The sequence below is a fragment of the Apus apus genome, chromosome 12 (genome assembly GCF_020740795.1).
Source record: "Apus apus isolate bApuApu2 chromosome 12, bApuApu2.pri.cur, whole genome shotgun sequence".
Taxonomy (NCBI): Eukaryota; Metazoa; Chordata; class Aves; order Apodiformes; family Apodidae; genus Apus; species Apus apus.
The window spans coordinates 4,544,014-4,568,478 of NC_067293.1; the positions used below are offsets into that span (position 1 = coordinate 4,544,014).

The 24,465-nt window shown below is 48.8% G+C and overlaps 3 protein-coding genes across 11 annotated transcripts in view; all 3 read left to right on the forward strand.

The window, feature by feature from the left end:
* Nucleotides 1–442: 442 nt before the first annotated feature.
* On the forward strand, nt 443–7,254 carry ITGB1BP2 (integrin subunit beta 1 binding protein 2). 2 transcript variants are annotated; one of them, XM_051630308.1, is made up of 11 exons: nt 443–639; nt 868–917; nt 1,016–1,072; nt 1,666–1,814; nt 1,959–2,065; nt 2,299–2,357; nt 3,241–3,311; nt 3,548–3,650; nt 4,976–5,098; nt 5,524–5,586; nt 6,843–7,254. In XM_051630308.1, the coding sequence occupies exons 1-11, from the start codon at nt 576–578 to the stop codon at nt 7,065–7,067; spliced, it is 1,071 nt and encodes a 356-aa protein (XP_051486268.1). In that variant the 5' UTR covers nt 443–575; the 3' UTR covers nt 7,068–7,254. The 2 variants fall into 2 exon arrangements, with proteins under 2 accessions (XP_051486268.1, XP_051486269.1); XM_051630309.1 differs by having other exon boundaries at nt 444–639; nt 4,979–5,098.
* A 583-nt stretch (nt 7,255–7,837) lies between these two features.
* On the forward strand, nt 7,838–19,924 carry LOC127389632 (rho-related GTP-binding protein RhoG-like). Of its 6 annotated transcripts, none has more exons than XM_051630315.1 (3): nt 7,838–7,873; nt 11,381–11,436; nt 15,772–19,924. In XM_051630315.1, exon 3 carries the CDS (start codon nt 15,793–15,795, stop codon nt 16,366–16,368), a length of 576 nt encoding a protein of 191 aa, XP_051486275.1. In that variant the 5' UTR covers nt 7,838–7,873; nt 11,381–11,436; nt 15,772–15,792; the 3' UTR covers nt 16,369–19,924. The 6 variants fall into 6 exon arrangements, 4 of the variants coding, with proteins under 4 accessions (XP_051486275.1, XP_051486276.1, XP_051486277.1 ...); XR_007890677.1 differs by lacking the exons at nt 7,838–7,873; nt 11,381–11,436 and adding an exon at nt 13,926–14,129 and having other exon boundaries at nt 15,772–18,937; nt 19,525–19,924; XR_007890678.1 differs by lacking the exons at nt 7,838–7,873; nt 11,381–11,436 and adding an exon at nt 13,926–14,129 and having other exon boundaries at nt 15,772–18,375; nt 19,525–19,924.
* Nucleotides 19,925–20,188: 264 nt separating this feature from the next.
* The window catches only part of TAF1 (TATA-box binding protein associated factor 1), a 28,197-nt gene continuing 23,920 nt past the window's right edge, over nt 20,189–24,465 (forward strand). For 2 of the 3 annotated variants that reach the window (XM_051630312.1, XM_051630310.1), the window contains exons 1-5: nt 20,189–20,321; nt 20,425–20,542; nt 21,108–21,224; nt 22,208–22,327; nt 22,766–23,007. In XM_051630312.1, the coding sequence (XP_051486272.1) occupies nt 20,196–20,321; nt 20,425–20,542; nt 21,108–21,224; nt 22,208–22,327; nt 22,766–23,007 (723 nt within the window). In that variant the 5' untranslated portion in view covers nt 20,189–20,195. The remainder of the gene's footprint in view (nt 20,322–20,424; nt 20,543–21,107; nt 21,225–22,207; nt 22,328–22,765; nt 23,008–24,465) is intronic. The other variant, XM_051630311.1, reaches the window with a different exon arrangement.

Sequence of the window (24,465 nt, forward strand, 5' to 3'; positions counted from 1 at the left end):
TCCAGGGGACAGATTTCATCCTTGGGGTTGCACAAGACTCTGCATTGAAGGATGTCTTGGCCACAGGCATTGCTTTGGTCTGGTGCCTCTGCCTAGCAGATGATCGTGTCTTTTGGGGAGATCAGCACAGGTTTTGCCTTGGGACCCTGGAAGTCTCTTGCCTCCTCTTGCAGGAAACTTTTAGCTGTTTCTATCAATGCTAAAGAAACTGAGAGCAGTTGGTCAAGAGGAGTCGCAGGTGGTCTTGAGCATGAGCACTGAGGGTGGCACTGATGTTCCTCTGTAGAGCCACCCTGCAGCACCCATTCTCTCTGCTGGGCACGGGGACAGGACAGAAATGCCTCTCAAGATAACGTGGACGCCAGGCCCCGTCAGCTGCTGAGCTGTTATGTCCATCTTTAGCCTGGTCTCCAGTTACCAGCCACCTCCTCCAGCTGCCTCTAAAGATAAGCAAAGCCACCTCCCGGTGCCTGGGCTGGAATCTGCAGGGAAGCAGAGGGGGGAATCACAGGCAGGGATGAGACTGATAGGATTTTTGTGGAAGGAGTGAAGGACGCCTGGAGTCCGCCTGAGCTATGGCGCTGCTGTGCTACAACAAGGGCTGCGGGCAGAGGTTTGATCCGGAGCACAATGCCAAGGGTAAGTGGGCTCCTCTGCCTTGCACTGGTAGATGGGAATGTGATGCCACTTTCGCAGCCTGCAGCCTCAGCTGCTGTGCCATGGCCTGAGCTGCCAAGCAGGGCCGAGCTGAGCCCACCACAGGCAGCCCATGTGGCAGGAGCTGGCTCAGGAGCTGCAGAGTGTCACGGGTGGCTTGTGGGCAGGATTGTTCCTCCTGAAAGGTTCTGTCTGATTTTACATTTTCAGATTCCTGTCTGTATCACCCAGGCATCCCTATCTTCCATGATGCCCTGAAGGTGAGTGAGGCAGGAGCCAGGGCTGCAGCTGCAGGGAGGGACCCTGTTCCCAGCAGGATTGCCCACCCCTGACCAGTTTGTCATCTCCCGGTGCCTAGGGCTGGTCTTGTTGCAGGAAACGCACAACAGACTTCTCTGAGTTCCTCTCTATAAAGGTGAGCAACACACCAGCCCAAATGAACCCACTGCTTCTCTGTCCTCTTCTCCTGCCCCTGTCCTGTTCTGTCCCATCCCCATCCCGTGCCATGGCTGCCCCCTTTGCCCTGCTGGTTGGGGATTTCCTGTCTGCTTCCAAGGAGCATGCAAGCAAGGGTGCTGCTCCCAAGGTGCAGGGCCAGCACTGCTGGAGAAGGGTGCTGGAAGGGGCTGAGATCTGTCACCAGGATCCTGCAGGATGAGCACAAATGTCCCGAGTGCCAGCACAGCTGGGAATGTCTGAACAGTCCTGGGGGAGGGAAGGAGGCAGCAGGTGCCCAGGGACATGGGGGAAACACTTGTTGCCCTTCAGCTGTTAGGCTGGGGTGCAGCAGAGCTGCCATCTGTCTGCCATGGCCCTGGTGAGGCTGCCACACCATCTTGTCCCCTGGAATCCCTGCAGACACAGCCCCTGCCCTGGTGCAGGGTCCAAGCCCATCCCTTGCAGAACATAGAGCCACCAGCATGTGGAAACTTGCAGGGTTTGGGGGCAGGGTTTGGCCACCAGGTTAGGGAGGGTAAAGCAGGTATAGGTCTTGCCTCTGCTGCTCAGGGATGCACAAAGGGGTTTCACAGCAAGGAGAAGCCCCCTGAGCCTTTCAGCCAAGAGGAGACCTCAAACAAACCAAAGGCCAAACCAGTGGAGGAGCTCATCATCCAAGGACCAAAATCAGCTGAGAAGATGCAGAGGGAAAGACCAAGGTGAGACCAACTCAGCCAACATCTCATCCCTGCTGTGCTGCTTCTGCCCGTGTCCTGCCCTGCTGCTTCCTCAGGAGAGGCAACGACACTCACATCGCAGAAAGAAAAACCCCTCACTTGGCTTCTGCTGCTGCTGTTTCCTAGCTCTGATGAGCCCAGACGACTGCTGCCAATTAAAGTAGCCAGGTCTCTGGAGCAGGCACTGGAGAAACTGAACTTGTCCTCCAAGGACGAGGCACCTGCAGGCACAGGTAGTGACGGGCTGATGGGAGAGCGGTGGGGCTGCACGGGGCAAGCGCAGCGCGGGGTTTTGCGGGGCAGGTTCTGCGCGGGAGGGCAGGCACCGGGCGCTCAGCCGGCCGCGCACCCCAGAGCCGCCCCCCGGAGCGCGCACCGAGCTGGGGAGCCAGGGGGGCTGCAGGGAGGGTCTGGGGGCAGGAGCGGCTGGTGTGTGCCTCGGGGTGAAGCTGCCGTGCTCTTGCAGGGGAGGTGGCTTCCCAGGTGAGAGCTGGCACCACCTGCAAGAACGCAGCCTGCAAGGCGGTGAGTACCTGGCCAGGTCTCGTCTTTGCACGGTGGGGATGGCGGAGCTGGGAGCACCTCAGGTGGGTGGGTGGGAGGTGGCAGTGCCCGTTGGCTCCCTGTGCTCCTGCCCATCCCATCCCTGGAGTGGCTGCTCCTAAGTGCCTCCCAGCCACGTTCCTGCAAGGAGCTTTCCGATTCCTGGGCTGGTGGTACATTTGCATCTCACTGCCGCTGATTGCTGGCAATGGAACACAGCACATGCTCAGGATATGGGCATATAGGTAAAATGCATGTGGAATCATTCCCACCTGCATTTAATTAACGCAGCACAGCCCACTTTCTCTCTTGCTCCAAGGCCACCTTTCTCAGGACTGTCTGTCTCGAGGCATGTGTCAGAGGGACAGCTCGGGGAGGGGTGACCTGCTTGGAAAGCAGCAGAGAGGGGACCGGGCAGGGAGCAAAAGGCAGGAGGTGGATGAGGACACTTACATGCTCTGGAAAGGAGGGGAAGGGAAAGGATTGACAAATGGCAACTTGCACCCCAGAGCAAGTTTCTGTGGAGTTTAGACTTGTCCACTGTCCCAGTGCTGCCCAGCCTGGGCTGGGACCAGGCTGTGTTTAGGAGAGGCCATATGGAAGGGCTGCTGCCAGGGCCATGGGGATGACACTGAAGTCTTGGAGAGGCTGAGGTGGCTGCCCTGGTGGGAGCAGAGATCAGTGCCAAGCTGCCAGCTGGGCATAGTCCCAGGGTAAGTCCTCGTAGATGCTGGACCAGGTGAAAGGGTGATGGGCATCATGCTGTGCCTGATGCAGGGATGGACACCAATGGGCAGATAGCTGGTTGTGCCATGCCATGCTGTGCCAGAAACACAGCTGAAACTTCCTTCTTCTTACTTCACAGGTCTACCAGGGCCCAGAAAGCAACACAGAAGTTTGTACTTTCCATCCTGGCGTTCCTGTCTTCCATGAGGGGTAAGATACAACACTACTGGGGAGCAAACTGACCCTGTTGAAAGCTGAAAGTGCCGTGTTGCAAGGTTGTGTGGCCTCAGCAGCACGGCTGGTGCAGCTGTGGGGGACACCTTTTGGGGTGCCAGGCGGGCAGAGGGAGCTGTTGGTCCTGAGCACCTCTCCCCCACCACCCTGGAGCCCGCTGTGGTCCCCTCTCCTGCCAGCAGACCCCATTCAGGTCACTCCACTCTTCCCAGGATGAAATACTGGAGCTGCTGTGGAGTCAAAACAACGGATTTCACTGCCTTCCTGGAGCAACCAGGCTGCAGCAGCGGGCAGCACTGCTGGACAGGGAAGGGGGTAAGGTCAGGGGTGACCTGCATGAGTGAAATGCTGTGGCACCCAAGGAGTGCTCCTTCCCTTGCTCTGCATTCACACAGGTTTCTTAATTTCATTCTCTTCGTTTTCATAACTGACAACAGATGAGTGTGCAGGGTTTGAATGTCTGAATGTCTCCTCTTCACCCATCTGCTGTTTAAAATGCTGCTCCTGCATTCACAGAATGTGTCAGCTCCCACACTCGATGGGCAGATGTGCAATAGGAAGCTGAATGAGGCAGGAGCTGGTCCCAGGCATGACGTAGCCAGCTCTGCAGGCTGCTGCACAGGGACAGGCAGCTGAGCACAGGAAAAGCCCTGCCAAAAAAAAACAAAACCAACAACAACAACAAAAAAAACAAACCCAAAACAAAAAACACAAAACAAGTTTTGACAGATGACTGCAGATGACTGAATTTGGTTTTAATGAAGCTTTCCCTTGGCAGCTGCTTTCCAGGAGGGACTTAATCTATATAGTGACATGCTGCAGTGGCAGGCCAATGGGGAGAAGATCCCAATTCCCAATATTATGTGTCTCTCTCTGTGTGTGTGTAAATTTCCCCAGGAAAGCCCTTGGCTGGAAATAGACTCAAGCTGGGAAAGTTGCACTAAAGCAGCCCAAGATATCCCTGAAAGTGCATCACATTCCTCTGAGTCAGCACTCCTCTGAGCAGCCTCCTCTGAGCCCAGACTGTTCTTTGTACTAGAGCAGAAAACATACAGTGGATGTAAGGGAGGCTGCAGCAAACTAACTGTGATGCAGATGCTTTCTGTTGATTGTCACTTGAGTTTGGGGCTGGGACTCCTCTTGAGGTGTTTCATTGGCTGGCAATACTGAGGGCTGCAGGGGGTCTGTCTCCTGGTGTTGCTCAGAAATGCCTGGTGGGGCCAAAGCTGCCTTTGGGAGTCCTGTGAAAGGTGAAACGTGGCCGGTTGGGGCTCACCTGTCTCCCAGATTTAGTGTGGTGGCATGATCTGTGTCCAGCAACTTCCCCTTGCACTGCTCACCAGACTGAGTTTTCTGACTGTACACAGTGTCTCTGAGCTTGGGCACAGCAGAGTGACTCTGGAGCAAGAAGGAGATGTCTGTGGTCGTCCTTCTGGAGCAACCCCAAGGACAGCACAGATACCCCACGTTGCATGGGACTGCCCGCCCTCACATGAACCACCTCTTGATCTTGCTTAACGGATGCTGACCTAAGCTGGAGCTCTGTGGAGATGTGCAAAGGAGCCCCCTCCAGCAGACACCCCCTCCACTTGGGGTGTGCTCAGGCCAGGTGCCATGCCGTGACGGGCTCCTCTCCCCAGCAGGACAAGAAGGCGGTGTCGTGCCGGCAGGACTGGCACCAAACCAGCAGCCACGTCGTGGTTACAGTCTACGCCAAGAACCCCCTGCCCACCCTCAGCCGCGTGAAAGCCAACCGCACGGTGGTGAGTGGGGCTGCAGAGCTGGGCTGGGGAGCTGAGCTCCCATGGCACCTGATTCTGGTGAGCAAACAGGCAGGAAACAGCCAGGAGCCTGGCAGTCCTTGCTGGCTTGCTTGGGCTGTGGCTGCAGACAGAGAGCCTGGCAGCTTTGCCGATGCCAGCAGCTCTGCCCAGCCACTCTAGCTCAGAGGCTTTCAGCTTCAACAGGTGGCTTTACTGGCCTTGAATCCCTCAGCTGGTGGCAGAATTGAACCTGGCACACTCTGAAGGGGGTGAAACGCTCCCAGATGCCGAGAGGATCTCCAGACCATTACACCAGAGTTTGGATGTGGGATGTGTTACAGTGCTGGAGGCAGCTGCACTGTCCAGGGGAAGAGCTCTGCCAGAGCTGTGCTACCCCCTCAGATAATTCTCTGTTGATCTTTCAGCTTGAGGTTCATGTCATCTTCGAAGGGAATAAGGTTTTTGAGGCAGAACTGGATCTCTGGGGGGTAAGATCCTGTTTACTTTGATTTCCCTGCTCCAGGAGTCTGTGTGGGGTTGGGCTGCAATGCTGTGAGGCAGCCTGTGCTCTGGGAGAAGCGTTTGCAGCCCCAGACACAGGCTCCCACCCTACTCTCTGCATGCTCAGGATTCTCAGACTTCTGCAAAAGCAGCAAAATGGTCGTTGCTGCAGTATCTGCACAGCCCTTCCTGTGCATGGAGTATGAGGCAGACATTGACTGCATTATAGCACAGAAACGCTGTGGCCTTCCCAGGATGCAGTTTCTTCCCCATCTGGCACATCTCTGGAACAAACAACTGCTTCATAGTTCCTCCTTTGGTGTGATTGCTGGCTCCCAAAGGCTTGTGGAGAACACAGGTCCACCATGGCTGTTGCAGCAGAGGGGACCCATTTATGAGCAGAGCTGCAGTTTTCTACAGCAGCAAAAGCTGATTGGGGGAATTAGGTTTTTCTCCATTGATATCATCATGGTAACACCCACTGGAAGCCATGCCAGGACTGTGCCTGAGCTCTGTGCCCCACTGACTGCTCTGCACTACCTGAGACATGCTGGCTACTCTTTTAAAAGCTGCCACAGCTCTGTCTTGCTCTTGTTGGGATCATCTGGGAGCCAGGTCACTCAGGTACCAGCATTTATAGCCATCTCTGCTGGGAAGTACCTTAGGGGTTTTGAGGAGAGCTGTTTCAGAGGCGGCTGGTGGCTGCACCGATGCTGGATAAGAGCAGAGCTGGACATTGCCGCCGGCTCTGTAGGTGTTCTGGGTTTGGTCCCAGACTGCCCCAGAGGATCTTAGGACCAGCAGGTCCCTGTCTCCCCCTGCAATCCTGCTGTGCTTACGGGCAAGCAGTGGAGTGGGGGAAGAGACTTCCTCTTTGATTTCTCAGCTTCTCGCTGGCTGGTGAGGAGCGGCAAGACTCAGGAATTTGCATGTGCATTTCTTGCCTTTATTTCTGTGCCCGCAGGCAGCAGAGTGTGGTGAGACGGCTGTACTGCAGCCATGTATACACATGGCTGTGGCTTGCAGAGCTCTCCTGTGCTTTGTATCAGAACTGCAGTGCTGCTTAGACTACGTTATGAACCCAAGCTGGAGCCCAGGTTTTATCCTGCTCTGTCTCCTGGCTCACAAGGAGAGAGATCTCTCCACGCTTCTCCTCCGACAGGGCTCTGTCAGCGAGGGGAAGGATGAGTGTTTGCTGCCTGCCCTCCTCTGCCCGTCTCATTGCACCTTTCCATCTCTCTAGGTCATTGAAATAGAGAAGAGCTTTGTGAGCATGGTCCCTACCAAGGTGGAGATCACGCTTTGCAAAGCCAGCCCTGGCTCCTGGGCCATGCTGGAGCTGCCCCAGAGTAAGCTGCAGCCCCGCGGTGAGCAGGAGAAGGAGGCTGTGGAGGCAGAGGAGCCCAGGGCAGAAGAGGAGGACGACTCGGATGACAGCTTGAGCTGGTCGGAGGAAGAAGAAGACTAGCTGAAGTCGGAACACGGAGCCTCTGCCAGCGCAGAGCCCGGGCAGCGGGGCGGTGCGGGCTGCTGCGCTGACGGGGACCCCGCAGCAGCGGCAGGGGGGCAGCCCCAGCCCGGAAGCCTGTGCAGGCTGCAGCACGGCCGCTGCCCCGCTCCGAAGGGGCAGTAATAAAAACCCAGAGCAAAGGTTATTCTCTGCAATTCCTGCTAGACAGGCGCTTAAGAAATGTCAGTGGCCGAACCCTGCCGTCCGTCGGTCCCTCTCCCGCGCCCGGCTCGGGCAGGACGCTGGGAGGAGCCGCGGGCGCCCCGGGCAGCCTGGGCCGGTGTCACGTCCCCTCGGGGCTCACAGCCCGCATCCCGCCTGGCCCCGGCGTTCCCGAGGGATGCGGAGCGCCCCGTCCCGCCTCACTCCCTCCGCAGCGGGAAGGGCAGCCAGAGCCGGGAAGCGTTGGGAAGGAGATGGAGACCGCGGGCGTGAGGGGAAGGTCATCGCCGCCTGCAGCCCCAGCGGGGACTCGACATCTTCCCCTGCAAAGACCTTTATAGCCGAGAAGCCGCCGGGCTGCGAGAGGTCGGTCCCGCCCGAGGGCGGCGGAGGGCGACGCGCACCGCTGGCCGCAGCGCTCAGTGTCCAGGTGTCGGCACCTGGCAGCGCCGCTGCCCGCGGATCCCTCCGCGCCCCGCCGGGCCCCGCTCCCCGCGCGCGCCCCCTGCCGGGCCCTCCGGGGGCGGCGGGCAGGAGGGCGCGTGCGCGCGCAGGGCGGGCGGGGGCGCGGCCGGGGCGAGGGTCCTGCCGCGCGCCGGGAGGTGAGCGCGGGGCGGGGGGGACGCGGGGTGGGCGCGGGGGGTTGCGGGGCCGGGGGTTGGTGGGGCCGGGGCCGGGCAGCGCCCCGGGCTCCCCGCGTGTGGCGGCGCGGCCCGCGGCGGGCCCCGGGGTGCGCCGAGCCGCGGTGGCTGCGGGCCCGGCGGCGGGGCCCGGGCTGCGGCGGGGCCCGGGCTGCGGCGGGGCCCGGCTCGGGCAGCCCGCGTGCCGGTGGGTGTTCCCCTCGGCGGCGCCGCCGGGCGGAGGTCGGGGCGGGCGGCGCTCGGCGCAGGAAGATCCGCGGCATCCGGCCGCCTCCCGCGCTGTCAGGGCGGCGGCCCGGGCCTGGGGCCGGGGGCGGCCTGTGCCGGCCTGGGAGCCGCGGCCGCCGCGGTTTCCGTCCCGGGAGAGGCTGTTGGTGCTGCCCCTGGCTCCCCCGCACCTGTCCCGCAGGGAGAGCGGCCGGCGGAGGGAAGAGCGAGGTGCGGGGTAGCGGCGTGACCGGCCCCCCAGCCGCGGGGCGTCTTGTGCTCTTCGCTTCCCGAGGGTGCGGGACGCGGGTCCCGGCTCCTGCGCCCGGGGGGGGTGTGAGGTGAGCGGGGCCATCGGGGGGCCCGGGGGTGCTGCACCCGCAGGGGAAGGAGGGTGTTTGGCGGCTCGTTTTCCTCTGGTCCCGTGTCTCGCTCAGGGATGTGCGGGAAGCGGGAATGGCCCTGTGGGCAGTTTTTTTTTCCCGCTTCCTCAGCGTCCGAAGGTTGGGCTGGGCTGCTCGGAAGTCCGGCTGGTGCTGCTCCGCACCGGGAGTGCAGCGGCACGTTTGAGGGCGGCTCTGCTCTCAGCAGATGTAGGAAAAGGTTGGCGTGTGAGGAGGTGGCTTTTTCTGAAGGTCGCTTCCTTCAGCGGTGCGAGGGGATTTTCCTTTACAGGGATGAGTAAGAGTAGCTGCATTTGATCTGCTGCCCACTTGTCTTGGAAAGAGTGGAGCCGAGGTAGCGACCTGAAAATGTTGTGAGTGCTGGAGGGTTTCAGGACCCACAGGTATTCTTGCCTTTAGCAGCCAATACAGAGCTCTCTTTCATCAGCTTAACCTTTATCTTCCTGAGTTCCTGTAACAAGGGCATCCTGTCCTGAGGAATTCCTAGCTTAACCCCAAACTCCTAGAAGCAGTGCTACTTTTTATTTGTTTTGCAACGTTCTCTTTCTGATTTAACTTGATGTCCCTTTGTTCTTTTTTTTTTTTTTTTGAAAGAACCAATGAATAGTCAGTATCTGTTTATTCTTCATAAACACTTGTGATTCCCATCACATTTACTCTGAGTTATAAAAAAGCTTGAAATGGTTTTGTTCTTTATCCATACCCTGTGGTTGCAACATATCCTGCATTGGAGTGTGTTGCTCCTTCTGCCAGCATCATTGGCTGTGTGGTTTTTGTCCCAAGCTTACTGTTTTATGATAAAAAGCTGAGATTCTCTTCTTTGTCAGATGTAAAATACATGGCTTGAAGGCTCTGTTTGGCCAGCTTGCCAGAGTTCAGCTGCACACACATTTTTCTGTAGGGAACTTAAGCTTGTGAGACATATTTGGCATTTTAGCTTACTGTTTCTGTAAAGAAAAAAAAGAAGAAAAAAAAGATGCTTTTAAATGTTCTTAGAAGGAACTTCACAGATGTCTTAGGAAAACAATGAAATATGTGGTTTGCAATTAGTGGGAGGAAACTGAATATGCAGTTTGATTTGCTTGCATGATGAGGCTGTGGTTGGAGTCCAAACTGTTTTTGCACAGTTTGGTATCCTGTGATGATCCACACCTTTAAAAGGGTGATTTCTTGTTTTTTTTACTGTGCCTGTACGTGTAAATCTGATAGGCTGCTGAGAGCCTCCTTGTCACTGGTGGTTTGTCACAGTTTGGAGCTGCAATGCTTGATGCAAATGAGACTGGAAAATATTGCAGTGCACAATACACACTGAGTGCACGCTTTAGCTTGAGTTTTGATTGTATCAAACCTATTTAAAGAAACTTTTGAAAGCTTTTATTGATTGACAAAATGCACTTTCTGTGGTTTTGTTTTTGTTGTTCTGGTTTTTTTACCCCCAAAGTGAAATTTGGGGGGGGTGGAGGAGGAGAAATCAAAGGGAAGGAAAAACGTGTGGGGGCTTTTTTCTTGAGGAAAAAGCTTGAATTTTTCCAGTATACATATTGCTCTTGAAATACAGCCATGGCTTTGCTACAGCTTTTCTGGAAAATAAAGAGTGTTTGGAGTGCCAGTGAATGCCAGGTGATAAAAGATAATAGGAAGAAAGACTAAGAGTTTGGGTTTTTTTTTCCACCTCAAAGAGGAATTAGGGATGTTTTAACTGGGTTTATCATTAATCCTGCAATGTGCTTAATTTGTCTCTCCACAGAACCTCATGACTGAGGTGCTGCTTTTCTTTTAGTTAACAGTGATTAATAAGGCCTTGCTCCAGTCTGTCAAAGGTAGGAAGGACATGTGTTATTCACTTTCTGTGACCAGGACCTCTGCAAGCTGCTTGCTTCACCTGAGGGGTGTGTAGTGTGATCTGGGCACAGAACCCTGCAGTCCTGGCTCCTGCTCTTATCCCTTTATTCTGCTCACCCTTGAAGTGCATCAGGGTGACGTGTGTTCAAATAAGTTGTGAAGGGTTCCCCTCTTGATAAATCCACACTTTTGCACGTGGTTGCAGGAGGAAACAGAGTTTAACACTGTACAGCTTTTCATTATGGCAGGATACGTGTCACGTTCATATATTGGGGATTCAGATCTCTGCTGAAGTCCTTGTTTTTAGCTTCTGCAGGATTGTGCAGCTGCACCTTGGTGGAGGGTTATTTCACAGCTGTGCAGCTGTTTCCTGAGGTTGTTTCTCTTTGGAAATATTTATTATCCGATAAACAATCTTGGATTCATAGAATTTAAGGTCATTGATGTTTGGTAACTACTGTCGTTGCTGCCCTATAAAATTTGAGGTATGGGTGCCTGCACAGGGACTGTTGATGTACAGAGGTTTATGTGGTTGAGGTGCCCTCGTGCAGACCACTTCTTTTTCACTGTGGTTTCCTAAGAAATAGTACTTACAGTGTAATTTTGTGTTTCACCCCTGCAAAAAAAAACAACAACAAATATCTTTAAATCAGTAAACCAATTTCAACCTAATTTGACAGAGGTGAAAGTTCTAAAAGCATTGTATGAAAAGTTTGGGGTGGTTTCTTTTATTTCTTTGAAACACGTTTTTTATGCCAGAGGGGGTAAGGACTTTCTAGCATTCCCACTGAGGGCACAAGCAGTGAGAAATGCACTCTTGTTAGGCACCAGTTATCTGTGCATGGGAGCTGAACCTCCAGGCAGGGCTCAGCAGAAAGTTTTCTCCACAATCCTGTTTGTAGGGAGCTTTCAGTTGTGGGCTGCGTGGCTCCTGCTGTGCTGCTGAAAGCAGGCTTGGCTTACTGATTTTTTCCCCCCACTCAGACTGTTGCCATGTGTTTTGTTTCTCTTGCAGGTAAATGGCAGGACAGAAAGCAGTGTGAAAACTTTGAAAGGCACTGAGAAGTCCAAGTAGGTCATTCCTTGCTGAAGGGTATTAGGGATGAGGTCTCCTATTTAACTTTTTTACTCTTTCTTGGCATGCGCTCTAAAAGTTTGGCACTTGTCCATTCATTTAGCAGTTGCCTAAAACTATGGCAAGTAAGCTGAGCTGTTGTGGGATGGTAACACAGTCTTGATTACATTGCTGAGAGCCCCTTTCTCTTCTCGTGTCAGGTCTGGTGCCTAAGCTGCACACATGGAAAAATCTTTTAACTCCTTTGCATGGGTGAGGATGGTAGGATATACTTTGAACTGCCATATCCACCCAAGTCTTTGTTGAAAGTTTCTGCCCGACTTCTTTTATCAGGCAGAGTGAATCATCTCTGATCTAGTTTTTGTTACTGCAAGATGAGCAATTAAGTTGTTTAGATTTCTTAACTTCTGCTTTCTCCTGATAAAGCAGTATCAAACTTCTGAGCCTTGCGAAACAGGGAGGGATTGATCAAAGGTGGTGGCTGAGCAGAGTGACACAGCTCAGTACAGGTGATTTTGGCTGAACTCCTAGTGTGTTTTTTGCTCATTTTTGGCCAAAATGAGGCCCTGCCCAGACTGGAAAGAGCTATGAAAGATCTGACAGACTCTGTGAAAATGATGTTATGAAAGAGCAATATCAAGGCTAAAAACCACCTAACAAAGAGGTATCTGGTGTTAATGTAGCAAGGACAGAGATGTATCTTGCTAAGAAGCAGTTCCTTTGCCAAAGATATTTTTGAAATGCAGGAAGTATAAAAAGCATTAATCTAGAAAGATGCTGAAGAATTCAGGTTCATGTTTCCTCACTGTTTTCTGTCACTGTTCTCTCTCTTCTCTCAGCAGACAGGGAGCTTTATTTCAGGAGTATTAAAAGGAAGATCTAGAATTTTTTTCTCTCCCACACAGTTTTGATGCAACATGAAGTTATTCTGTGATTTCACTTAGGATGTCTTTGTGGGGAGGGGGAGTGGGATCCCAGTGGTGTATTTCCCCCGCAGATGTCCAGCTGGGTTACAGAAGAGCAAGCTGTCCATGTTAATGATAGCAGAAAATATGTAATTAGGTCAGAACTGAACAGCTCTCCAGACGATGTCTCAACACGTCCATTGAAATCTTGCACATTCCAAAGGAAGTGCCAGGTGTGCAGGCAGTGAAGGCAGACTTTGCAGCATCTTCTGAGAAGGAAACTAAGCCAAACAGGAATGCTGGTTTGCTAATTCAAAGGCACTGATGGACAGGATAGAAACAGCTCTCATCTATGTATTTTTGCACAGCACTTCTTTGTGGGGTGGCTGCATTTGGGTTTTTTCTTTTAATTATTTGAAAATTAATTCCATTCTGCTGTAAGTGCTGGGACTCTTCTTGTTCTGATGAGCTTCCACCTTAACTGTAACTACAGTCTTTTCTCTGGCAGGGCTCAGCAACCTGAATTACTTTGGACTTTCCCTTCACTCCTTTCTCCTGCTGAGTAACCTTTAAACTTGGCTTTGAAGCTTGTGCCCAGCTTTCTGTTTCTAAGTTTTGGTTTTGATGTGTTGACACGTTAATCTGTATTTTTCTCTTGTTACCTGTTGTACGTGGAGTTGTTCTCTCCCAAGTTTTCCCCAAAAATTCTTTTGAAGCTCACCAAAAAAACCCCAAACCAACTCTAAACCAATTTTCCTGCTCTTGGTAGTTTTGTTTTCAGAGCATGGGGGTTTTTTCAGCATGTATTTATATTTGAATAGTATTCAGTGCCAAGTTCAAGGGTGCTTGAGAAAATAAAAAGATTTTTCCATGCAAATTTGAACCCCAGCTTCTTGCTGTCTTTTGAGGGTTTTATTGCTAGGCAAATTGTTTACAAGAAAAAAAGAAGTAGAGACTTTATACATTTTCAACAAAGTAATAAGTGGATTTAATAGAAGAGGCCTGATGGAGGTAATATTATTTGCTTAGTTGTGGTTTAAATTAAAAAAACTTTGTCTTCCATATGTAAATCTTGAACCAGATTCCACCTGCTCGCAGCATAGAGGTTTCTGGAGTGTAGGAGCTTCCTTCTACTCTTTTTAAAAAATTAGTTTATCTGAATTTTGTGTTTCACTACTGAATTGTGTGTATCTTGGTGAGTGTTTGTTTTTCTGTATTGCATGTGCCACACAGGATTCCCTTCAGCTAAGACACCCTACTTTAAAGGAGCCCTGCAGAGAAGCATACTTAAAAAAGCCTGCAAGCTCTTTACTTGTATCTGTGTAGTTCATACTTATTCTGATGCTTTGGCATGTTTGCATAGTTATTTCCTGTACCAAATGGTGCTCTCCTAAAATCTAAGCCTTGGGCAGGTAATTCAAGATATTAATTCTGTGAAAGAGCATTTGTGTTCCAGAGTTTTTTCTTACCTTACTACTTAGTGTTCTCTGAATTGAAAGCTCTAATGACCTTAAATAAAGCCCCAACAAAATAATCTTTGAATAACACACTTTCATTATTAGAAATTTTGGATCAAGCTGGATCAAGCTGTTTTAGCTGCTGATGGTACACGGTGCATGTGACTTCATAGTTTACCAATATGTAAAACTACCTGCATTATCTTAAAAACATTGGTGTGAGGACCCTCCAGTGCCTGTTGTGTGCAGGTAGGGGTGCAGTTCTGGGACACTGACATGTCTGCTTTTCTGCCAAAGCTCAAAAGTACTCCTCAGATTTCATTTCAGGTAATTGATGTTGGTTTAGAAATGTAATTCCTGCCATTTTCAAAAAGGATAAACTGCTTCTGCATCTTCTTCCTGCTCATTTTCCTCCAAATTCTTCCCTTCTACTGTCCTGCTGGGTCTTCCTGGAACAAGTTTTCTGTGTCTGTACATACACTGATACTTCCTTGAGCACTGTCTGTTGTAGTGACCACAGCTGATAGCACTCAAGTTGCCTGTTGCAGCTTTGTGCCAAAGCTTAAGGTAGTCAATTTTCACTTAGTACAGGAGCATCATGTGTGCTCCAGTGGGAAGACAACAGTGTCTGGATACTGATAAACACTTTGTCAAAAAGGACAAAGCTGAGACTGAAATGGTGTTGGGTTGTTGATTTATTTGGATAATCTCGAAGAGGAAGTTGGAGGGAGTGAGCTGAATGGCTTTTCTAAGTGAAGTACTTCACAATTGCTCATTTTCACATGTTCCCATCGCTATTTTGATGGTGTTGGAGCTGTATTCTTTCTGGAATGTGCAATATAATTCCTCCCACTATTTGTTTCTTCTGTTTGAAGTAGCATATTTGCTGCTGGTTGCAGGTTGAGGATCACTGATAGCACCTCAAAGGCATTTGGGTGAGAAGGCAGAGGCAAGTTCCTTCTTGTTCAGGCTAGCAGTGAAAACTCCAGCTATGACAGCTTGTAGTTGTTCCATGCTATTTTCAAAGCTCCTGCTGTTCATCTGGTGAAAGTTTAGAATGAATTGAGTTTTGGGCTATGTCCACTTGATTATCAAATACTCTTCACATATCAGGAAGGTGATAGGGAAGCCTTTAAGTGTCAAATGTAACAATTCTCCAGGCTGCCTGGGAAGGCTGTTTGTTTGCTGATCTTTTACAGCGTGTATTTTTCTAATTCTCAGTATAAGCATTCCTTGTAGCTCAAGCCTATTAAGTTCTGCTTGTTCTGTCACTGATTAGTGAGAATATTCTGTTCTTGGCTTCTTTAGAAAAATTATTAATGTATTCTAATCTGGCTGCTATGGCTGTATTTCAAAGAACAGCTTTTCTTGTATGTGCTACTTTCTGAACCTTTTATCTGGTGTCTTTTAAATAATGCAGTTTCTCAAGGTCTGATTGATCCTGACTTGAGTGAGTTATTCTAGTAAGCATTAGCAGTGCAGCCCAGCAATGGATAATTTGGTTTATTATATAATTTTTGGACATTTCTTTAGGATAAACTGTTTAGGCAATAGACAATAATAGACAAGAAGCGTGAGTCTGGGAGGGAGGTGGGTGTGTATGTGAATGTACAAATGGCAGAGAATCTTGTTACTGGGTCTGTGGTCACAGTCCCTTTCCATTTACAGAAACCTCTAAGGACTTGTCCCTTTGCCTGTGGAAAATTGACAGTGTGGCAAGACTGTGGGAATTTGTCTCACTTGTACTTACAAGGTTGGAATGCAGACAGTTGTCACTGAGCTCTCGACTCACTGCATCTCCATTTCACTATTGTCATTCTAGGCTGCTAACTTCATTACTCCTTCTGAGACACTGAATGTGTCTAGCTGTGATAAGAAATCCTTAGCAATATTTAAAGCCCTTGCTAAAGCTTATCTTAGAAATGACTCTCATTGTGCCTTCCCTAACTTTTTTCCTTGCATTGTGCAGGACGTTGTTTCTGGGAGAAGGATGCAGACTATCAAGTGCGTAGTTGTTGGAGATGGCGCGGTGGGAAAAACTTGCCTTCTCATCAGCTACACCACCAATGCCTTCCCAGAAGAGTACATCCCTACTGTGTTTGACAACTACAGTGCCCAAATGACTGTTGATGGCCGGACAGTTAGCCTGAATCTTTGGGACACTGCAGGCCAGGAGGAATATGACCGCCTGCGCACACTCTCGTATCCTCAAACCAACGTCTTCGTCATCTGTTTCTCCATCGGCAGCCCCTCGTCCTATGCAAATGTGAGGCACAAGTGGCATCCTGAAGTCTCTCACCACTGCCCAAACGTTCCCATTCTTTTAGTGGGCACGAAGAGAGACTTGAGAAATGACCTGGAAACAGTTAAAAAGTTGAAAGAGCAAAGCTTGGCTCCCACTACCCCGCAGCAGGGAACTTCGCTGGCCAAACAAATTGGAGCAGTCAAATACTTGGAGTGTTCAGCGTTGAATCAGGAGGGTGTTCGCGAGGTGTTTGCTGAAGCTGTGCGTGCAGTTCTGTATCCTGTGACAAAGAAGAACACAAGAAAATGTGTCTTATTATAGTTACCTTGGGTGATGGATGTTCGAAGTTGACTAGGATCTTGGAGGGCTTTTTAATGCATTAAATTGAAGATTTGCATCTTGCACTAACAGCTCTAAGCAGAAATGGTTTATGCAACGAATATTCTTGCAGTCTTACTGCTTCAGGGAAACTGAAACAGAACAGGTTTTGCTTTCTTTTCTGGCTGAGAGGTCAAATATCTACTTTATTTCTAAAGTTCCAGTCGTCAGCTTCTCCAGGGATCACTTGGCTTCTGTACTTACTTAGTGGAGGAAAATAAAAGAAGGGACTTCTCTGAAGCCAGACTTCTTTACTAAACAGCCATCAGTGACTAGATTTGCTGAAAAGCACAAATCCTGCTAACTTTGGTTCAAGTGTAGCTGCTGCTTTTCCCATCCCTTATTTACTGATTGAATTTGTTTTACAGACAGAAGTCTGGCTGTCCCGTTGTTTTAAATTGTCAATGTAAAGCTTGAAAACAATTTGTTTACATGCAAAGATGCCTGAAATATTACTGAGATTCACCTTATTTATATGAAGTGTTAGCATAAGGCATGTTTAATGCAATGAGCAATACCCAGGGAACGCCCGCAAGGATTTTATTATTAGAAGCAGAAGCTGATTTCTCCTACTGTAGGGGACATGGGATAGTGGTGACTCACTCACATGAGTGATTTTCATACTGAATTGGAGAGATGGAAGAGTAGTTCAGATGCAAGTCTTCCGTAATCTTCTAAACTGAGTTTTTATTTCACTCTCTGAAGAGACTTTGCACCCTGAGAATAAAGTTAACAGTTACTTTCCTGGACCGACTGAGGTAGTTGGGATGGCACTTTTCAAACCAAGATTCTGAGTGTTATCCCTTTGCTGAAAGCCAGAGACTTGATAGCAGCCCATTTGCTCTTGAGGAACTAATTGCTTCACTTCTTAATGTTCTTGGGGCCACCACCTAAGATTTTTACAAAAAATCCCTTTGTTTTTTTTTCTGGGAGAACACTGACAAGAGAATTTGGAGGTTCTGTTTACAGAAACCAGGAACCCTCGTTTTTTCCTGGCAACTCACTGATGGTTTCAGTTAAATTTGTAATGGTTAGCCAGTCACTGGATAGGTTTACCTGGGCAGTTTTCTCCTCTCTACTAGGTGATCAGTTATTATAGACTGTTCTAACTGAAGTTTTATTTACATACTTTTTAACCTTTTCTTGCTAGCTGTAGTGAGTTACAGCTGGATTTCATTTTCAGGATGTGCACTGTTCTTTATGTGTGATTCCAGGACCCAGCTGAGGAGGGAGAGCATGAAACCCTCCTTAGACTTAACCAGACAGCTTGGTGGTGTGAAAGCAGCGTGCTTCAGAGATACTTGTGTGAAACCAATGGTGCTGGACTGGACTTTGTTGTCTGAAGTTGACAGTGCTGTCTTTGTCTGGATGCAGCATCAACTGATAATTCACAACGTGCTTTCTTTTGATTCCCACACATGCAAAACTGTACTGGACAGACAAAAAAAAAACTCACCCAAAAACATTTTAGCAAGATAACAGAAAATACATCTACAGGGTTATTGGTGATCTTGCTTTACCTGATACAGACAAAAACACCAATTGGATAGAAATATTTGTATTTGTGCCCTAATTCCCCTCTTTGAAGAGGATGTGCCTTTCTTCAGCTGGTGTAACTGACGCTGACCCTAACTACAGTTGTTGTGTGTCTGAGGGGTGCTCTCACTGGTACTGCTTTAGCAAACTTCAACCCGTAGATTGTAAAGTGCAGTTAATCCAAAAATGGGGCTAGAGGACCAACGCAGAGTTCCAAACCTTGCCTGACCACAGGCAGTGCCAGAACTCCTGTTCTGCAGGATATTGGCAGAAGAGACTCAACGTGTTTTTCTTCACCAAGTGCCATTGCCTGGAGTGTCTTTGTGTCTTTTACACTCATACAAGTGCTATTCCACATGTTGCTCCTACCACAGTGTCCTGCAGGCTGTGAGGGCCTGGGAGTATTTCACTGAGGTAACCTCTACTCACCACATTCTGCCTTTAGTACTGGGCCTTTCATGTGGGCTTGACTTGCAGGCAGCAATTAACTCTGTGCCTTGTAATTCCAGATTATTTTCTGTAGGTAAATTCCAGCAACCAGGTAAATAGAGTTTATAATGTTTAAAGTGTATTTATTTAAGCCAGTGCACATGTGTAAATGCTGGTCAGACCTAAATCAACTGTCTAGTTACCCTGGTGCAAGCCCATAACCTTTGCTTCATTCAGAGATGTATGTTAAAAAGTTTGTGATAAGTTTGAACTGCTCTTAAATAGACAACAGGCACCTTTTTTTTTTTTTTTGCTACAAATGTTTGCAATTTTGTACTGAAGCTACTACTGTTTTAAAAAATTTTTACTTTTTTTTTTTTTTAACATACTGAAATCTTTTAGTTCTGCATCTTTTGTGGTTATTCCTAACTGGATTACAGTAATTTTGTGGAGAAGAAATCCTGTGAGCAAGTATTATTGCATACACCTCCCCTGTTTCTGTAGGCTCACAGAGCAGCCCTCCTGGTGTTAACTGGAAGAGAAAATGGTGAGATAAAATTCAACTACTTAACCAATGTATTTGAATTTATTATGTTATTGATTGCATTATGCTAGAACACTTTATCCCCATCTAGATGACTTAGTAAATGGATTGCACAATAGTCATAAGGAGAATAACATGATAGTGATGAAAATGAGCATGAAAGTGAACTTTGAACACCGTAAAAAAACTACTTACTGACTTTGCAGTACCTCATTAATAGTCATTTTAGATGCCTTGTGTTTCTGTTGCTTTCTGCTGGGATCAAAAGTCCTGCAGGCTGACAGCTGGTTTCCTCCAGCCTCTGCTTTTTGTTAGAATGAGCTTCAGGAGTGAATCCAGTTTTTCCATTCAGCGGGCATTTTCAGTCTGTGATCTTCCCCTCCTTTTTTCCCCTCCTCTACAATTCTTGGCGTGCTTTATTGCAAGCAGTCCAGTGCTTCAGCCTGCAATCCTTTCCCTTCCTCTCACATGCTTTCTCTGGGGGCAGGTAACAAATATACCTGGCTTAAGCTGTGCAGGTTTCCCCAGCTGTCCAAGATCCCTCAGTGTGTCCCTGAGCAGAAATTCAGTCTGTATGTCTTAATTCACAGAAGAGACTCTCTATGAAGAGACCAGTTTGAATCTTTCGGTTTGTGAATGATGTCTGAACTACTCGTGTTTCTCTGCACCTGAAGCCACCGTGCGGGAATTCTGTGCCCAGAGGATCTTCTGGAGCACGCTGAGATGTGGAAGTGCTTCCTCCAGTTTACAGCTGTGGCTGTTCCCGTGTGAGCTGCAGATGAGAAGAGCTTCCCTGAGCCTTGTGGCTCTGCTGAGACACGTCTGGGTGCTGGGGCTGCTGCCGAGGGGGACGACCCCCCTGGGGGGCTGTGGGGAGCCCCCTCAGCAGCGGCAGCCCAGGACTCTTTTTAAGTGTGGTACTGATCCATATACACTGGCAACCTGATTTTATACTATCAAAGGACTTGTATTACAGCTAACGGTTTTAAAGGAGGTGTGTGGTGTGTTTTTTTAACGATGCAGAGTTGGGGTAACGAACCTTTCCTCATCTCGCTGGCTCTGGTGTTAACTCACCCCCCAGTTTGTAGCGCACCTGTTCTAAAGGTAGTTCTTCCCTGCGGGAAGCCAGGCCCCGTTTCTGAGGCGCGGCAAAGGAGGTGCCGGTGGAGGCCGCAGTCTGGGGCCTCCTGGCGCCGGTTCCCGGTTCCCGGGCCTTCCGGCCTCCCGCCCGCGCTTCCGCTTCCGGGCCGGCGCGGCCGCCATGTCCGACTCGGAGAGCGAGGAGGAGGCGGATGGCGGGCCCAGCGAGCCCTTCTCGCTGGCCGGCTTCCTCTTCGGCAACATCAATGAGGCGGGGCAGCTGGAGGGGGACAGCGTCCTCGATAAGGTAGAGCTGTGGGGCTGCGGGAGGCGGCGCGGGAGGGCAGCGGGGCCGCGGCCGGCGGTGCCGGGGGAGCCTCTGAGCTGGGACGTGGCTCTGGTCCCTCCAGGAATCCAAGAAGCACCTGGCCGGCTTGGGTGTGCTGGGGCTGGGCAACCTGATCACGGAGATCACAGCCAGCGAGGAGGACAGCCCGGAGGCCGACGGGGCCCACCTGGACGAGGAAGGTGAGGCGCTGGGGCGTCTGCAGCTCAGCGGCAGAGGGGCTGCAGGGCCTCCTTCTGGAGAGAAAGATGCACCCAGCTCATCTGGGGCTGCAAGAAATGTCATCGTGTTACCTGGTCAGGGGTCCTCTGGCCACCTTCTTTTCAGAGTGAATCACATTGTCTCCTGATCACTTTTGCACTTGTTTTTTTTCCATTTTTATGAGGTTTTTTAAAAGTTGTTTCTTCTCTCTTGTGAATAAGTTTTGTCAGTGTTTTTTCCTGTGTTAGACAAGCCTATTTAATGCCCAGTTTTTATGTATTTTTCTTTAATTTTTTTCTTTTTTTTTTAATTTGAGCTTGTTGAATAGCTTCACTGAGTCTGAAAGGGTGAAAGGTGTTCCTTAAGCTAAAATTGGATATTTACAAATCCTCAGGGGAAATTCAGAGCTTTTGGAGCTTTTGGCTGGAATGAGGGGAAATCCACTTTTAGAGAAGGAACCACAGAAAAGGATTCGTGTGTATGTAGTGAAGTATCAAATAGCAAGATATATCAAGTTTTGGGTGACTGGATTTGTTTTCTTCTTAGGCTGGGTTAAGAGCACAGAAGATGCTGTTGATTACTCAGATATCAATGAAGTGGCAGAAGATGAGAGCCGTCGGTACAAGCAGGCAATGGGCAGCCTGCAGCCAGTTCGACGACCAGGTAAGTGGGGTTAGTGTTGCAGCTTGAGCTGCAGAAGGTGTTTTGGGGCAGTGGGTACGTGTGATATTGAGCCATTTCACTCCTTGCTTCAAGGACCTGGTGTGAGCTTTTGTGAAACTGCTCCCTGGATGAAGCTACTGCTGGGTATCTGCATTTTGTAAAGGAGTTAGTTCCTCGTTAGAGTTAAACTCTACTCAAAAGAGGATCTTTTGGTCTGGCATCTCTTGCAGAGAATACCCAATATCTGTTAATATTTCTTTAACCCGTGTTCTTGGAGGGGGTTACACAGGAGGCTGGGTGCTCCTCAGGCGTACCCAAAGATAAGATCCTGATCCCTTACAGAGTCACTTTGATCTCAATACCTCTTGCCTTTTTTACCCTGAAATTCTTTTTCTGAAGTTACTTTTTGCAGAAGGCACATTGGTTCTTTTGTCAGGCCCAGGGATCTCTCTCTGGCCTAGAACAGATTTTCAAGAACATGCAGCTTCTCCTTTTCAGTAGCTGCAGGTGCAAGTGCTAAATCTTGGCATGTTCCTTAAAGCTGCCTTACACTCAGCCTTTCTGTTGGCATATTGTGGTTAGTGGGATGGAAAGAGGACTGGGGCTTCTTAACAGTCTTTTTCTTACTTCTTTAGCAGGTTTATTTGCTCTGCAAAGTATGAACAAGGGAAGGTGATAGCAGAATGAGTATATATATATGTGTGTGTGTATATACACACCTCAGTGCTTCAGTCATCTTTCTGTCAGTTTGCCTTTTTCTCTCCTTCCTGCTCTTCCTTAAATTTCAGTCTTCTAAATAAGTTTGTGCAGGAAGCTGATCTTGTAGGAGTTTTGCATCTAGTTAGAAAATGAGGGGTCTCCTTACTGATGAGAAGACATAGTCTTCTCTAGTTGGGGCAGCTATGAGACAGTGTAAAAGGGAAGGGTGCCTGGTTCCTCTTCGTTGTCTGCTTCATGTGCAGTCTTTTCTCCTGACTCCTTAGATGAAGATGAGGATGATTATGATGCTGACTGTGAAGATATTGATTCCAAGTTGATGCCACCACCACCACCCCCTCCAGTACCTGGAAAGAAAGAAGATGAGAAGGATGCAGCTGCTACTGGTGAGTGAGGACTTTCTTCTTCTCTCTGCACTATGAATGTCTGAAGGAAGCAAACGCTGCTGTCTAGCAGTTGGCTCTGCAACAAGCACCACGTGTCTTCAAAATTCAGTCTGCAGACTGCACCTTGAGGTAGGTCTTTGTCCTCGTATGCAAAGGATTGTCTGAAAAGTAGGGTGAAATCTTTTATTTCCAGTGGTTGTTAAAATACTGATGTTGACAATGAAACTGCTTTTTTATCTCATCCTCTCAGTTGTGGCTGGGAAATTCACCTGGAACGCTTAGGATAAAATGAAAGGTTAAACCAGAATGGTACTCATAACACCTGCAGAGGCTTAATGTTTGCATAACTTGGTATAAACAGTAGATGTGGTGTTATGGGGTTGTACTGGGGGACAGGGAGGAAACCTGGTTGTTTATAAGGTGCTTGTTCTGTTGTAGTATCTGAAGATGGAGACGGTATCATTTTGCCCTCCATCATTGCTCCTTCCTCTGCTGCCTCCGACAAGGTGGATTTCAGCAGCAGCTCTGATTCTGAGTCAGAGGTGGGACCTCAAGAAGCCAGGCAGGCAGAATCCAAGGAAGGCAAACTCACACTTCCTCTTGCAGGAATCATGCAGCGAGATGCTACCAAACAGTTGCCAAGTGTTACAGAGCTCTTCCCGGAATTTCGACCAGGCAAGGTATTGTACTGGATATCTGGAAGTGACAGAAACTGTGACATGTAAGCCATCTAAACATGGTTTGTGTGGTATGAAGGGTGTGTAGTAGGTGATCCCATAGATGTTCTTGCTCATCTCAGTACTTTCTTTAGTTTCTATGTGCTGTTCTTTCTAAACAGCTTAACATGGAATGCTATTCCTGCCGTTTGTAGGAGCCTCTTAAAAAGCATGGTATAAATCAGGGTGTGAAATAATCTTTTGCTGTTCTAAGACCATAACAGGCCTCTTGATTTGTGAAAGTTGTTTTTCTGACTTAGCAGAGAATACTTTTGCCAGATTGAAAAAACATAATGCTGATCTGTTGGCTTTCTGGCTTTTCTGGCAAGTACTTGCTTCTCCTTCTGTGCTGTCCTGAACTTGGTGTGCTCTTCTTGAAACACTTTGTAACCTGTATCCTTTACTTAATCCTCCCTCAGAACTGTTCTCAGATGGGTCAGAAATTAGCTCAATAGCAAACTGGTTGGAAGAATGATTGGGGTTTTTTTAGACAGAAAGCTAGTTAATTACAATACTTTCCTAAATGCTCCCAAATAGCAGCTGTAGTCAGTATTTCAGTAATTATTTTGGAAGTTTTAAAGCTGTGGAGAGGGAATATAGGAGGAGAAGGAGAATGAACCTATATATACCAAACAGATGATTGTGAACCAGGACAACTTGGTGTTATGTGTGCCTCTACCACAGGCTATGTGTAAGAAGCTGAGCAATTTGCATCATTAAATGTAATGTTTTAATGATTGAGCTTGTTGGTTCTAACTTCTGTTTCCTTAGTTTGTTAATTTGGGAATAATACCTTTCCTCTTTACCAGAGTGCTCTGAGAAACAATTATTGGTGCTTAAAAGCCAGCAATCATAATTGTAGAAGCAACAAGAGAGAGTCTGTCATTGGTGCAGGTTTTGGAGGGGTGCACTGTGCATAGAGAACTGTGTTATGGGGGAACTAAAACTGAGTGCATTGTTTCTGGGCAGGGGTATTTGTTTTTATCTCGTTGCTGAAGAAATCTCTGCTTTATGTAACTGTCTTCTAGCTTTATCTCTTTTGCTGGTCATTTTATCAACTCTTCTTCAATCTCAGCGTGTCCGAGGGTTTGTGGATTGTTCAGAATGAAAACACTTAATTCCAGGTTGTGCTGTACCCCATGCCCAATATGTAAAGGCAATCTTTGTTCTCTCTGTTGTGTTTCTTTCTATCTGAAGTGAAGAATAAATCATTTTGAAAAGGAAGGATCCATCAAACAGATGGATCAGAACCTTTTTTCCAAGTATAACCAAGAGCTTGCGTAAGGGCTGGAATCATAGTACAGGCCAAGCTCCTGAATTTCAGAGTCCTGAATTTCAGTCCTGCTTTTTAGGCAGGGGAAGGACAGAGAAACATCCCAAAGTGTTTATATTCTCTGACCCTCTTGTGTTTGTTTGTTTTCC

What these genes read in the sequence shown, in the direction of transcription:
- ITGB1BP2 (XM_051630308.1), top strand. Translation starts at nt 576, where the DNA reads ATGGCGCTGCTGTGCTACAACAAGGGCTGCGGGCAGAGGTTTGATCCG. An exon ending in ATGCAGAGGGAAAGACCAAG is followed by an intron (nt 1,815 to 1,958) that starts GTGAGACCAACT and finishes GCTGTTTCCTAG; the next exon opens with CTCTGATGAGCCCAGACGAC. An exon ending in GTTCCTGTCTTCCATGAGGG is followed by an intron (nt 3,312 to 3,547) that starts GTAAGATACAAC and finishes CACTCTTCCCAG; the next exon opens with GATGAAATACTGGAGCTGCT.
- LOC127389632 (XM_051630314.1), top strand. Translation starts at nt 14,079, where the DNA reads ATGTCTGCTTTTCTGCCAAAGCTCAAAAGTACTCCTCAGATTTCATTT. An exon ending in CTCCTCAGATTTCATTTCAG is followed by an intron (nt 14,130 to 15,771) that starts GTAATTGATGTT and finishes TGCATTGTGCAG; the next exon opens with GACGTTGTTTCTGGGAGAAG.